The following is a 15556-nucleotide window of genomic DNA, read 5'->3' as shown; positions in this document are numbered from 1 at the left end:
AATGAGCTGCTTTACAAAATGCTGTGAGCTTAACTTAGGTGGAGGAACTTTGCAACTGTTGGCTCATCATGTTACCCTTTGTTAATGATTTCTTGTGATTGTCATTCATAAGCCTGCTTCCAACCATTTGTTTTCTCCTCTCTTCAGCAGTGCACCAATGTCATAGCTCTGACGGCAAAAGAAAGTGAAATAGGTTCAATTTAGTATTGTCCCCTTGCAGTTTGTGGTTATGGAGAAAAACACACTACATTTGGTTTCCCGCCCGTTACAGCTATTTCTCTTTTTAGGTGATGGTGCGGTCAAATTAACTGACCTGCATCCCTTACGCTCGCATCCAAAAGTTTTCCAGGCAAAAACACAGAGAGTGACTCACATTTCAGAACAGCGCGGCACAGATGCCCCCACAAACGCACCGATTTGTTTAAGAATGGAGGGCAGTATTTCTTTGGCCTGGTGGGGGTCACCAATGGGGAAAACAGTAAAGTATTGCTGTACACCATAGTGTATCTAAGCCCAAAGGCCAACATAAAAAAGAAAACCATAGAGGAGAATGGGAATAATTCTGACCTGTTATGAAAAGGTAACAGGAGGAGGTGGCTGCTCACAGCTGATGAGTGGAGACAAACATTTGTCAGGCCGTGGTAACAGGAAAAGGGTAAGCCCTGTGCAGTGACACAGTACGGAAACCCAGGAGACAAGAAAGAACAAAACATCCTCACAACGCTCTGCCTACTCAGGTGTCAAATACAGCCTTCAGCAAGAGACAGATAAATGGATCAAGTAAAATGATACAGACACACTGCTATTCTGCACCACTGTATCTGAAAGGAAATAATGTGCACAGCAGACTTTTCTATTTTGGACAATAATGTTCAAGTGTATAGTCACGCACTGTTCAGCAGTTTACCAGAGCAACATATAACTGTAAAACTGAAATGAGAAAACAATCCAATATTCTGGTACAATTCTCGTTCAGTTTTAACAAAATATGGTAAACAGGATGCAGGTGTTATGTGGTGGCAGCTGCAGAAAAAAACCCAAAACATATTTTTGGTGGTTTTAGGTGCTGTACAACTCCAATGTGCATTTTCATTTCAGTTAGGTTATTCTCAGTATGCACACTTTGTCAGGTTTCTTCACAAATTAAGCATGAACCAGCCTTGAAACTTTTGGTCTGAATGATGTGGCCCGGGCCTGGGGGTCAGAGCCAGCAAATCAGCAGAGCAGCCATTTTCCACTCCATTAATAGCATAATGAGGTGACCACGGAGTGCCTAATACGATCACTTAGACCCTTAATGGTTAAGGCATCCTGCAAAGACAGGGTCCAAAGAGCAGTAGCTATGGTACCCAGAGCACATGGTCATTTAAACTAATGTCACACGGCACCTGCCTTCACCAAGAACTCAACCAAAACTGCAGTGTTGCTCATAGCAGCAATAAACATGTTTACAGCCTTGGTCTCTATAGTTAATTTCATTGTTCATGACAACCATTTAAATTATATCAAGGCTTATAAGCGGGTCTGAAAAGATGATGAGGACCAGAGCCACCACCCCACCACACTGAGCGACTCAACTTCTCTTCAGAAACCTATAGGTGATGTGACGGATACATGTTTTACACATGGTTGCAGAAATTTGGCAGTATTTGGGGGTCGTAGCAAATGATACAAGATCACCAAGCTTCTGTCTTAGGACACTGAGATTACCAGATAAATGTTATGAATGATATTTTATCTTTTTTTTGTTTTAAGGTTGTAAAGGCCTGTTTGGGTGTACGAGGTTTTAAGCTAACATATAGTATATATGTAAAGTACTGAATGAAACATGCATTGACTATGTATGTATAGCAAGTTCTGTAGTAAAGGTTTTTGTAATTGAGAATTCTGCTCAGTCCTGTGCTACAGTTTGACAGGCATTACCGACATTGCAATTACACAGACTGATGAAAAGCACTGTATAATATTGGCAAAAGTCTAATATGCTGTCTCTTCTGCTATTTTTAGTGTGCACAGTGTGAGTGGGTGACTTTACAGAGAACAATCAGTGGCGACATGGGAGAGTCAAACGCGCCAAAAGCAAAGATTACATCCAGTCATAACCAGAATGGTCTGAGTCTAAATGATAAAACATACTGTAAATGTGGTGTGAGATGACAGATGGATGAAATTATCAGTACAGTTTAAAGAAACAAGAAAAGCAATTTTTGATTTTCCCACTGACATCACCACCAATGTCAAGATTGAATGTCTGATACAAAATGATGAAGGCTTTGGAAGGGTTTGTTTTTTTATCACAAGTGACATGGTTGTAAATTTGTATTGCAGACAAGTGACAGCACTGGGAATGGATTGTACCATTCCTCTCCCACAGCATCACACATGTTGGGGGTTTGATTTTGCACACCACTAAAAAGGGATACTGTGGTAACTATGGAGCAGGGATTTGAATCTTAATGTTTCAAGCCAATAAAATCACTCATTTGAACTCTATGGCAGCCGTATATTGATATTGATCCCCATTTTTGACACTGTCATTGCACAGTACATCTCTTTTCACATGCATGGAATACACTGATTTCAATGTTTCAAATGAGATAGATGATCATTTGCAGGAAATTTTTCAAGCCAACAACATTACAAAAGTTTCTAAATGATTCATGCTACAAGGCTAATGAGGCCTATAACTAAGAATTCACTACTAATGTTTTGTCTTGTTAACAGCATGGCTCTTAGGCTAGCCATGTCTGTCAGTATGGTACAAAAATGATTTCCCTCTGAGGTCCTCTGGCTGCTCTCCCTCACTTATTGGTGATTTACAGAGTTTCCTGATGGACAGAGAGCTTTACTTGATAATAAAGTAAGTGAACCACTAACTGTTGCTAAATGGGAGCTGTGAGGAGGAGGTTTTCAAACTTGTGGCGATGGGGAATGCTGACAGAGAGCGAGCTGGTGCATGCCTGGGCCGGAGCTATACCAGTGGGAAATGTAGATAAGCTCAGCCTCTGGCAGCCATGGCAGAGTGAAGAGACAGAAGAGTACAGAAGAGAGAACATTGACTTAGGAAGCTGACATGAGAGAGAGTAACCATCAGACGAGCATATCTCCGTCTTGCTTTTAGTCATTGGCGAGAGCTCTGTGAAATAAAGAGCTGCAAGACATACACAGAGCTTCTTGCTGTGGGAATAATAAGCTGCTTTGGCTGTTGGTTTAGTTTAAATTTGGCTGGGTTAGCAAAGTTGTTGACAAATGCGTACATATTTACAACAGTGGTGCATTGAACTGCACTCGGAAACTGTAGTGACACAAAATTGCAAAAAAAAGAAAAAGAAACACTAATAATGTGTAATGTAATGTTGTATTATGTTGCTGTAAGATCAATAAACATATATATTGGACTGTAATTTCTCCTATTCATTCTTGACAGTAAAATCTAAAACCCAGAACCAGCAACATTTTTTCTTTTTGCTAGAAACTAGCAGTAGTTACATTAATTATTACATTACAGTCAGTAGAGGTACTATCTCATAGCTCTTCATCATATTCAAGCATATCATGTCAAGCTGGCAAGGTACTGAATCTGTTAAAAAGACTCCAATGTAAAATTAGCTTCTCTGTTATTGTTCATTGAGAAAGATTCACCAGCTAGTCAAGGAATAACAGAGGACCTGACAATACACAATATGAGTCATCAGCCGAGGTTAAAATACAACAGGTCTATTTATATGTTACAAAAACTGTAGGAAAAAATGTGTAAGATGTTTTTCTTAATCAAAATAACTTGACACTGATCAGTGAATTTACATTTAAAGGTTATACAGAACATTATTTTAGGCACTCACCTGTTACTGCACTAACAAATAAAAACAACTTCAACATGATCTCTGTATATTCATGGATCCATTCATAACTACACTGTACTTAAGACTGCCAGAACTACAACCACTGACCAAGCCAGTTGCTAGGAGCTGCAGGAAAAAGAGACCATAATCTATCTTTGTTTCTATTCTCAGAGAGACTGCCTTTACGCAAAGATCGCTTGTTCTGTCTAGGTTTAATTTGCATCTCACAGTACTGACGTCCACCTGTTCCACCTTAATATTATGTGAACACCCACTCGAATGAATCGGAGCATACTCTCCATTCAGTGACCAAGCAACAGTGAAGCAGAAGCCGCTGTTGCGTGGTCAGTATCTGTTTCAAAACACAAGCAGGAAAGACTAAACCACGGTAACAGTATTCAATCCAGGACACACTCAACACAGCACATTCCTGCTGTTCTCTAACAAACAGATAGCAGCTTGTATGCATTTTCTTACCGTGTAAAGCCCAATCCTGCACAAGGCAAGGGAGAGCTGCATGTGCTCCGACATTGTGCTCAGCAACAAGCGTAACCCCCGGCAACAAACAAGCCAAGCCTCTGGAGTAAGTCAATGGATGGAGGAGGATCAGACTAGCTGAGCATAACAGTGTCAGGTCAACAACATGAGTCCAGCCCTTCACCGTCTCGCTGTCAGCAGCTCATATTCAAAAGCCATTTCTTTTTAAATCTGAGCATTACAGAGGGATTTCCTAAGAGTCTCGATGATTGAAGGCTGCCTTGTGATTACTCCTCGTGTTCATTCATTGAAAGATAAAAAACTATTGCCACAAGGATCAGCAGAGGGACACAAGCTTGAGATTAGTTGGTGAGAATCCACAGAGATTAAGGCTCAGTGACAACTAGGGATCCAGAGTACTACTACAAATTGGATTAGTCACCATTACCCACCCACACACTAGCTCAAACTGTATGCACAGCTTCATCAAGTATGAAGACCATTGCTTTCTATGCATAGAGGAGGATGAAGGGATTGACTACTTGAGCTTACAGCGGTGATGGGGATTTCAATAACTGTTGCGGGACGCTTTGTTGGAAGTCGCGCTGCTAAGGGAGAACTGTGAGTCATGTTCAAATGGCTTGTTTTGGTCAGCTCAGCAGTCTGCTGACATACTGCAGTTATAATATATAGTAGAGTGCTCAACTGTAATGCAATACGGATACTAGTTACCAGCAACAGGTAGCCTATAATTCAAATGGATCACATTGTTTCTGCAAACAAAAAAAGAACTGAATTTTATGTGTGCTTATAACAAATTAACTCATGCTTGGATTCCATCTAGTATGATATTGCAACTAATCAAAATGTGAAAATAAAGAATGACGAAAGGAAAAAGCTCACCGTCACTGTCCTCACTGCAGTAAAACTCAGCTCTACTTACTTAGCATTTCACAACTCCATGAACAAACGATGGGAGAAAAGATTAGCACAAACTGAATTTAGCATTGCTCATCCAAACTGGTTCAACAGGTAGGTTAAGAACAGGTTATGATTTAATTAAACCACATCCATGAATCATTATCCCAGAATGCTGTTTAATACACAATTTTCATTCCACAATGCAGTGCAGCATATAACGTTTCAAATTGAAACATTTATTCTAGATTTTAAAGATGCCAAAAACCACAAGATACTCACACCTTTAAAACTAATTCAAAAACCCACCCAGAACTTTTGCCACGTCTCTTTGTCTCACAAAAAAGCCTTTCTTTGTACGTTGTACGCGGTACAGTGTGTATGGTAGAGGTCTCCTTTTATAATGCAACTCCTCATATAACAAGGCAGCATATGATAATGCTAGTTCTGCAGTATTTTCTTCAGTCTGACAGCAAGATATGTTTTCCTATGATAGCCATAGGTCATTGATAAAGTTCTGCTTATAAACTGCATTTGCTAATCGCTTTTATGGACCCACTGTACTCTTCAACTAAAATAAAAGCAGAATAATAAACCACCAACAACAAAACCCCCCACCTACATATCTGTTCCTCTGCTGAATGCTTATCGCCCAAGAGAAAGTAAAGGAAATGAAATGCAATAAAAAATATGAAAACAGTTCACTAATGCCTCTTTAGCGCAACGATCCATCAACTTATGAGGATGCCATTAAAAAAAAAAAAAGCAACTCAAAGTGCCCATGCTTTATCATGATCATAGCATTACGATATCCCATAAATATTCCAGCATATATAACAGCATCAGTGATCTGAGCCCGAAGATGCTGACTCACTAGCACTCTCCACAGACACATGGGAACCACTGCAATGAGCTGCTAGCAAGCAGACACAAAAAGCTGGCTGACATGCTGCTGGCAGGTTGAAATCAGGGATGGGGGTTCAGAAATGCTGTTGTGCTCTCAAATGTATTTCACATTACAGCTGGAGGCGATGCACTTTAAATAAAGAAAAGGACAGGGTTGGACCAGACTTTAGGTAAATATCTATTCAGTACACCTGCCCTCACAGATTGTTTAAGTAAATGATTAGCGAGTACACCTGCCCTCACAGATTGTTTAAGTAAATGATTAGCGAAATATCCATGAAAATATAAAAAGCACTCACACACAATGTTGAAAGATTTTGTGGGGCTGTTGGTGCTCGTATCTGCATACAATAGGTCATTTCTGTTTGCCTGTGAAAGGAGCTTGGCGGAGACTTTTGCCAGCACCAGAGAGGTGTGGAACACGGTCAGATAGAGGACAAAACTGGGAGGAAAAGCAACACCAGCCTTGTATCCCATAGGCTAACATGCTGGAATCATATGCTGCCAAGAACTTCCCATCAGCTTTCGTTCCTCTGTGTTTATTGGTGAGATGTCAATCTGCTAAAGCCTGCTGTGTGCCCTTGCACAGGAGCTCTGCTCTGAAACAGTTTTATCAAGCAAAAACAAACGCAGGCTTCTACTTAGAATTACAGTTTTTATTCATGACGTGTGATCTCAGTGCTAACCAGATAAACAATGCTGTCTCCTGACAGTCAAATGGTTTAAATGCATATCACATCAGCAGCATCTCCGGTTCAGTTCTGGTCGGGGACAGTTGTCTGATGTCACGCCCTTCTCTTTCATCTCGTTTCCTGTCTGTCTTTGTTTTCTCTGCTATCAAAGAAAGGCGAAATACTAAAAATAATCTTCACATTTTATTCCAAAACACTAAAGAACTGTGTCGAACACACAAACATCCTCCGTTACCTCTTGACTCCTGTAAGCTCATGGCTTCAAGTACTAAAATGCTTTCAGCCTAATGACAGCAGTCAACAGAGGAGATCTCACATTTCAAACTCATTTTAAGCTTATTTACTTATCTTGGTAATGCGGCTCCTTCACAAACTACAGATTAGAGCTTTTGATGCCTGGGTGAATGCTTCTTACCAATTTATACTGGATTACAAAAAATGATGAGGAGTACAAAATCTAATTTTAACGTTTTAAGATTCTCAACAGTGTCTTATGTGGTTTTCTGTCCAATGATACCTTCACATATTCATCCATTTAAAACACCCTGGCCCAAAAGGGGCTGAAGAAAATCATGACAAGTAGATAACGACTTATAGACTATTGTTTTGTCTCAATTGTCTAAACAATACCTGTTTATTAAAAAGCATCACACCTGCTCAAATTTTATTCACAGTAGAGTTCAACAGTATAGAAATCCAACCAGGACACTTACAACATGCAATCAGCCAAACCAGGTCAAGTTTTAGAGCTGTTCCAGTCTACATACATGAACTGCAGTAAAAGGGGACGATCACGAAGCAAACAGGTGGCAGGTAGCTTGGGTAATAATTTAAAACTAACTAAAAACAGGTGTTTGGCAAGTCACTTTGGCTGGACAAAACTATAAATAGTAAGGACAGCTGAAAAAGTGCCTTCTCAGTGGATGCCTGTGGTAGACCTTTTGTCTAAAATGTTTTCCCTTTTCAAAAACATGGAACAAGTACAGATAGATTACTGTCTCTACAAAGACATGTAAGCAACGAGTTAGTAATGTGCAATCTGCAATTCAAATCAACTTGCTAGGTGTAGTCTTAGCATAATGTTGCTGTCAGCACTCATAGTTAAACCAAATGTTATTCATTCACTTGCTTGTGTTCACAACACAGGATGGGATACTAGATGGGTGAGAGTTTAAATATAATGTGGAGATCAATAAACAGATCCAGTACTGTTGTTTGTTTAGCAACACAAATGCAGCCAAATGATGCAAATGTTAACTGGAAATCAAGAGACATGGATACAGTTAGACACTTTCACACTAAAGCTTTTTGTAAAATTACATTTTTTTTCCCGCACTCTAGATTTTCCTCCTGTTTTTTTCTCTGTGAACATGAGCCGGATGAGTAGAGGTGTGTCCAGCCTGTTAAAAGATCAAGCTTTATCAGTTATCTGTCACACCCATCATTACCATACGGTTTGAAGTCAGTGCCTGGTGGTTAAATTTCACAGACAAACATACTAGTTATTCTACAGACAGTGTTTGTTTGTGTTTTTACAGCTCTGGTTTCCTTTAGGGAAAAGCTACAAATATGACCTGAATGTCATTCCACCCGAGGGCTTAGTAACTCGTGTGTAGCGGAAATAAGTAGCTAGTAATCCATTCAACAAAGCAAATGTTGTACGAGACTAAAATAGGCTACTGTCTGTGAATTAGTGAGCGATTAGAAATATCAAAATAATGCAGTGGAATAGTAGTGGTATAAATACGACTGAGCAAGCAATAACAAACCAAGAAAACAGAAGTGTTAATTTATCCTGCACGTTCGTGTATGGGTTTGAGAAATTATCAGTACAGCCATAGTTTTTCTCACACAACAACAACTCACAGCACATTCACTGTGTCCTGCCTGGTGAAGTCTGCAACAAGTTTGGGTCCAAGAGTTGGTCACACGGTGCACTTGTAATTTGGTAAGGTTGTATCATGGCAACAGCTAGCACCAAATTCCTCTGTCGGTGCTGCCTTTTTGTGTGGTCTTTTTTAACACTGTGCTGACCATGCAGGAGTACAGTCCTTCACTATGCTCCAGCGTACAGTTGTAAATGAATCCACCATGGGTCAGATCACTACAACAGTTATAAAGTTAGAAGCCAGCAATGTGCTGTGAGTATGTGCTTCCATTCCTGTGCACCCCCAAAAACGCTTTTAAACCTAAAGGCATGCTTAAGACTAGCTTATGCTGCATTAAATGTTCAGTGACAAGCTTCTATTGATTTATAGGTATGAGGGAGACATAGTTTTGGCCTGGGTTTTGTGCCAGGTCTCCAGTGTTTCACAGCAGGAAAGGAGGCCCTGCGCCTATTGAGTGGCTGACCTCAGAGGACAGCCAAGCACTCGACTCAAACTGTTCAGAGAGTTACAGCTGTGCTTTCTGCAGAAACCTGTTTGTCACAGAAAATCTAAAGTCCTCAAGCAAGCAACAAGGTCTTCTTCCTGCGAGCATGCATGCAAAAATTAAACACGGTCAAATTTGGCAAATAGACAACGTTACCAGCTGTGGATCATTGCATGCACCGAGAGAAAAAACTGTGAAATCAATTTCTATCATTTCATGTCACGAGGGTGTGCCCCTTGAAACAATGCCTCTTGTGTTTATCTTTGATAGCAACGGTTTTCCATTAACATTTAACTGCGATTACAGGATAACTCATGTAAACTATGAACACTCCACTTTTGTTCAACCAGAAGATTTGTTATTCTCAGGCCAGAAGTCAGAGACAAGCTCACCATAAATCAGTTTGTATTAACTATAGCACTGAACTGTTGTGGTGCCCAATTGCCCGATAGAACTTTATAACCCTGACTTGAGAAATGTCTCAATGAAGCAGCGAGTTCAAAGTTCCTTTCAGGTCCCACATCTTGGGAGGCCCATTACAAACAAGCTGATAACACTGGGTGGGCAAGTTCCTCTGCATTTCACACTGTCACTCTGTCCCCCCTCGTGAGATGACAGGACAATGTCTGTGTGCTGTTTTTCCTCTGACTTTGTGAATTCCCAGGGAAAAAGCTGCAAGTTACAGCTTCCTCTCTATTGTTGCACTTTTCTTTTTTTTTTAAAAAAAAAAAGCAGCACCCATCCTTACAATGTGGGCAAAGACTATAAATTCCCAGGCTAAAGCTGGCATATCAGCCTGGACTGTAATAATTATAGTTTTAATCACAGGTGTTACAAATATGCAGGGGACTGCTATATCGAGTTAGTATCTAACTTCCAAAGACATATTGACTTTAAGTAGCTTTATCCAGCACGCAGTGTAGCTTTGTCCTCACTAGTAAGACTATAACATGCCATACTACATAGATAATAGTACTCCAGGGGTGTAACGAGCCTGCTAGTGATCGTGTTTCACATGTAAACAGACTCCGGGTCAACCAGTTTAGACCTTATTCACACAACACTGACATTATAAAGCTACAGGCTACATTAACATAAAGCAACAAAGCTGTAAGTGTTGATAGTCGCACACCTGAGTTGCATCACTGTGTGATTAGGAGCTCAGCTGACGTTATAACCAGCCAAATACCACATCATGTATGTTCATTTACTCACCAGATAATCCATGTACTACGGCTGACCAGGCACAGCAGCACCGACTGGCTTTGTAGTAATCCCGTTTTTGCTTGAATGAGTCCAAAATGTAATGTATTTGACCACAAGTCGCTTTGTATTCCCCGCCTTTCGACAGCCACAGCAAAAATAAAAAGCAAACCTTTGGTGGGGTTTGGTGATTGTTTTGTTCCCTCGCCGTCTTCCTCACTAACAGGACCACTTTCAGGCCACAAACGACTAAGTTTGTTTACAACGACGAGGGCCGCTCGGTTCGTGTGTTTTTTTTTAAAGAATAAATAAACCCCTCGTCCACCGGCTGACTTCCAGTTTTTTTTTATCACACAATTATCAGTTCAGTGTTTGGTTTGAGGAAACTGGCGAAGCCTACAACCCGACGTCACGCACGTCGGGTTGAGCACGTAGCGTGGTCACATGACCAAAACACATGGTGGCTATTTTCATTGTGAGGAGGAGTCCTTCCTGAAACGAGCAGTGTTGCATGCAGTCAACTTTATGCTTTTGTAGTAGGTGATCCATGCGCATTCCTGCTTTGAAATGTTCAGAAATGTTCATTATCATTATGTTTAGTAATAATACGCAATCTCTCGCACATTATGAAGTATAGGCGAGGACTTCGTGCCCTCTTCAGTGATGTAACACCAATGTACAGACCTGCAGTGTTGATACAGCTGGAGCTGTATGACTCACAAGGGGAAGATGGCTGTACAGGAACACCTGGATCAGATACATACTATTACATATACACATATACACTTGTACAATCCAGTGTGATTCAATACAACAACTGGCACAAATTGTGCTTTTAGGAAGCGTGTAATATTTCATTTTTTGTTGACAATGTCAGGCTCAATTGTTTTCTATTCAGGTTGTAGTTTGTACTTGTATTAAACTATACTGTGTTTATATTGAGAGGTGTGTTTACATTTACATACACGAGGGCCATATTAGAAATACTTTTCAATAAAATGCCCTCCAGTATCCGCAAAGATCTCAGTAATAAAGCTTCGTAAAAGTACACTTTATGGCAGAGTTGTTGTATTGGTCCTCATTGGGTTGCCTGGTGCCTTGGTGTACTTAATAACATATATTTTTGCATATATTATACAGTACTTGCAGTACAAAGTAGGAAACAGTGCAAATATAAAATATCAAAAGTGCAAGTAAAAAAATCCATTGCAGTTTAATAAATCCAAAATATACACAATGCCCTAAAATATAAACATGTCATAGTAATAATAAGCTTTAGTGTGTATAGCACCTTTCACGTATGCAATGAAATTCAAATCAAATTGTATAAAACATACATATGTATTGGATTATGCTCATTTTTATAGCAACAATAACCTCCTTCCCTCTTACACCGATTTGTCTTGTCTTGTTTATTGTCATATATAATAAAATCTGGGGAAACAATAATGTAAAACATTTAGACAAACCAATTAAAAAGTCACAAGCACAAACATGTTGGCATACATTTTTTATTAAAGGAATTTATAGAAGTTATCACAAAAACAATTAAAATATCATACTTTCAGAAAACTACATCTCCAACGTTGGGACATCTAGTTAGTTAGTCAGTCCTGAAGTGTATTGCACCACTAGGTGGCTCTGTATTGAATCACAATTGCTCTTCCCTTTTTTGATCAAGTAAACCAACACCAAACCAATTAATCTGACCTTGTCTACACACGCATGCAGCTGCATACAGTATGATCAGGATTGATGCGGCACAAAATGCAACAGTCCTTGACATAATATATTACACAATACATAATGAATGAAAGGGAACTGGTGACTGGATAAGCACAAACACAGTTCAAAGTCAAAGACTAGCTCCTCTGAAACACGTAGACCGGATCACACAGACAGAAGAAGGAGGAGAAATTAAAGGATGTTCATTTGTCAGAGGAATACAAAACCTTGTGATGTGTTAATGTGTATCAAGTGTCAGAAGAGCTCTTGTGTAATCCTAGAGTTGGTGCTACTGTATACTTCCATTTAGTGTTATGCTGTTTGATTTTTTGGACTTGAAAAGCCATCATGTCAGAAAGGAGCAAATTAACAAGATAGAAATTTCTTTTGTAGGAAGCAAATGTGGTGACAAGACAATCATGTGATGTCCTCCTGATTACAAAAACAGTACAAATCACGAGTCAGTTAATGTGATGCAAGCTGCATACTGAAGTAATTCCTGTTCGTCAGAGACCACACTCCTCTTCAATATTTCATGTGCTGAGCTATAAAGGAAACCTCCCTGAACACAGTTAAGTGGAAGTGAACTACATGTCTTCTGCACTGGTCTGACACTTATGTGGGATGCAGAGGAAGACACAAGAAGACTTACTATATTTGCTTTATACTGATAAATAAATCACCCAGCCCAATGTGAGAGGAGAGACCTCTGGTGGCCAAGAGTAGATTTCTGTGGTGGTTGAAATAAAGGTCCAGTGTGTAACATTCAGGGGTCTTCTATTACAGAAGTGGAATATAATATGGATAATAACTATGTTTTCATTAGTGTATAATCACCTGAAAATAAGAACTGGAGTCCGTTATGTTGAAGCTCAGAAAGACATTTGGACATGGACATTTTGCAGGCACTGTAGGGTGTGATGATAGAGTTGCAGTGCAACAACTACACTACTAGATGCCATTAAATCCTACACATTCAACCTCTAAGCAATGGTTATTAAAAGCAACAATGTTATTTAGAGGAGGTTTTGTCTAAAATGGCTCATATTTTTCCTGTACACACACATCAGGAGCTATTTGGAGTTCAGTGTCTCGCTCAAGGACATTTTGACAAATGGATAGAGGGCGTTAGGGATCACCTCCAATACTAATGGCCAACCTGCTCTACCACCTGAGCTACAGATGCTCCCACTGTAGGTCACATTTTATATTCATCGCAATGTCATTGCTTCCTTTAAGTAAGAACGTAACTTGAGATATGATCAGACACATTCTTGAAAACTTTTTTAGAAACAAAAAAATAGCATTCTCAATGATGGTTCAAACCGAACGCTTTCTTCATTCTGGTTTTTATTGTTATTGTTAAAATGATTTCTACCTACAGCAATTAAGAGATAAACTTCTCTGAAAACAACCCACAAACAGCCACAAGGGGGCAGTATCCACCAAAGTAAAGGGCACATCGTCACTACAAGCCTTGTTCTGCTGTCCAGTATTCATCTTTGCCAAAGGAAATGGTCTGTTGATATAACAAGATGTCAGCAAAACACATCATGGGTGGTTTAGGTTGTGCATATCTGTCCCTGCATAATAATAAACAAGCACATGTAACTTTTGGATTATATAAATCTAAAAGAAAATAACGTCCAGTTAGGGATTTTATGTTATTGCTGTGGTCTAAAATTACAATTAGATTTGTAAATATGCAAAGCTCACCACCAAAGTTTAAAACCAGAAAGCTGAATGTAGTGAGAATAAGCAGTTTCTGCTGAGGATGTAAAAAAAAAAAAAAAAAAAAGTAAGGATGCAGTGTTTTCAGTGAAGGACTCTTTTCATCGCAGGGAAAATAAGCTATATATAGTTAATGGGACATTAAAACACTCCATTTAATGCAATGATTATGAGTTAGTTAGTGACTCCATAAGCCAGGTTTCATTGCAGGTTTTATAGACCGCCAGCACTGAAACTGTTGAAGTATCCTTAATGCACCATTGGGCCATTGAAATGAATGTTTACTCAGTCAAAAAGATTAAATGAAACTCAATCAATATAAAAATGTACTTGTAGTGTCACCTTAAAAAAAAGATCCTTGCTAGTGTCATAGTCATGTTCACTCATGTGAACTGCATAGTTTAGGGAGATTTATGTAAAAAGAAACAGATATTTCCTGTTAACTATGTGTTGTTTAAAGATTCGATTAACAAATGCTACATCTGCAATTTCAATGCATTTCACTAATAAACTATTCTATGCAAAATGAACCCTCCCACTGAAAGAGATTTTTTAATATTTAGATGGACAGGAGGAGACTTTTCCTGTCTTATTGTTTTTTTATTGTGTTTATGTGTTTCTATGCCTCCGTTCTTAGTGTAATAAACCCAGCTCCACCACACTGTGTGTCTTTTGTACCAGAGGAGATTGGGAATCTAAAATGGATGAACTGCCATCTTAAATGATCAATAGATGTTTTTGTGTATTTTTAAATCAGATATATAATTGATGATTACTCAAGATCTGACTTTAAAAAGAGACATACATTAAGTGGTTTTGCTGCTCAGTCTTGAACTAATAATGTTCAAACCATCATACCAGTCAGCATGATGTCAGCATTTTTAGATGTCATTCCTTTCAGATGATGACAATGGTTGGCAAGATACCAGCTTGACCTGACATCCAATCTACCATCAGCGCTAAATCAGATGGGGCTCTTTGTAACTATGAATAGCATATTGGTCATAACTTTATAATTCTGTAAAATCCCACATTGCTTTATGTAAGGCTCACATTATTTTTACATGATTAGGAGGAGCTTTTCTTCTAGCAGAAGTCTGTGATGGGCTGCTCAGTTTGTGGCTAATATTACATAATACCCAGTTAAATAAGAGCATCAAAGCTGACTGATTTTGTTACTTCAGTGCACATTTGAGCCATGAAAGCTGTCATGGATCTCTGATTCCCAACAAGTGTAGCTACCACCACAAGATTTACAAACATTACAAAGTGTGTAGAATTATACTTAATGTATGAAAAGTAATATAAGTAATATTATGCAGGATAATGACCCCTTTCACTGTTATATCATTATATATCGTTATTGCACCAATTTTAACAATGAATTACGGTGTGATGCATGAACATGTGAGCAGCATTTTAATGCTGTAGGTGCAGCTCATCTCTCATAGTGTCTAAAACAATGTATTCTATCAGATTTCGGTTTAACCAGTTCGTCATATTAAAAATAAAAAAATAAAATCCTAATAAAAAAAAAGTAAATATTAACTATAAGTGTCATGTCAGTGTAGCGAAGTGAAAATTAAATTAAAAAAAATACTTTGCCTCTGAAATGTAGGATGGCATTAAAACTGTTGAAGATTTATTCAGCTCTGACACAAAAAATACTTGTTATCCAAGAAAAAACAT

General features: G+C 38.9%; 1 protein-coding gene across 2 annotated transcripts in view; it reads right to left on the bottom strand.

The window, feature by feature from the left end:
- Positions 1 to 10887, bottom strand: part of LOC104922979 (ADP-ribosylation factor-like protein 15) — a 94188-nt gene extending 83301 nt beyond the window's left edge. The window contains exon 1 of one of the 2 annotated variants that reach the window (XM_010735947.3): positions 10424 to 10887. In XM_010735947.3, coding sequence (XP_010734249.1) covers positions 10424 to 10435 — 12 coding nt within the window. In that variant the 5' untranslated portion in view covers positions 10436 to 10887. Of the gene's footprint in view, positions 1 to 4319; positions 4417 to 10423 lie in introns of those variants that run through there. The other variant, XM_010735946.3, reaches the window with a different exon arrangement.
- Positions 10888 to 15556: the final 4669 nt, after the last annotated feature.

The sequence above is a fragment of the Larimichthys crocea genome, chromosome III (genome assembly GCF_000972845.2).
Source record: "Larimichthys crocea isolate SSNF chromosome III, L_crocea_2.0, whole genome shotgun sequence".
Lineage (NCBI taxonomy): Eukaryota > Metazoa > Chordata > Actinopteri > Sciaenidae > Larimichthys > Larimichthys crocea.
The sequence above is the reverse complement of the archived record's forward strand: the minus strand, read 5'-3'. Positions and strand labels throughout refer to the sequence as shown.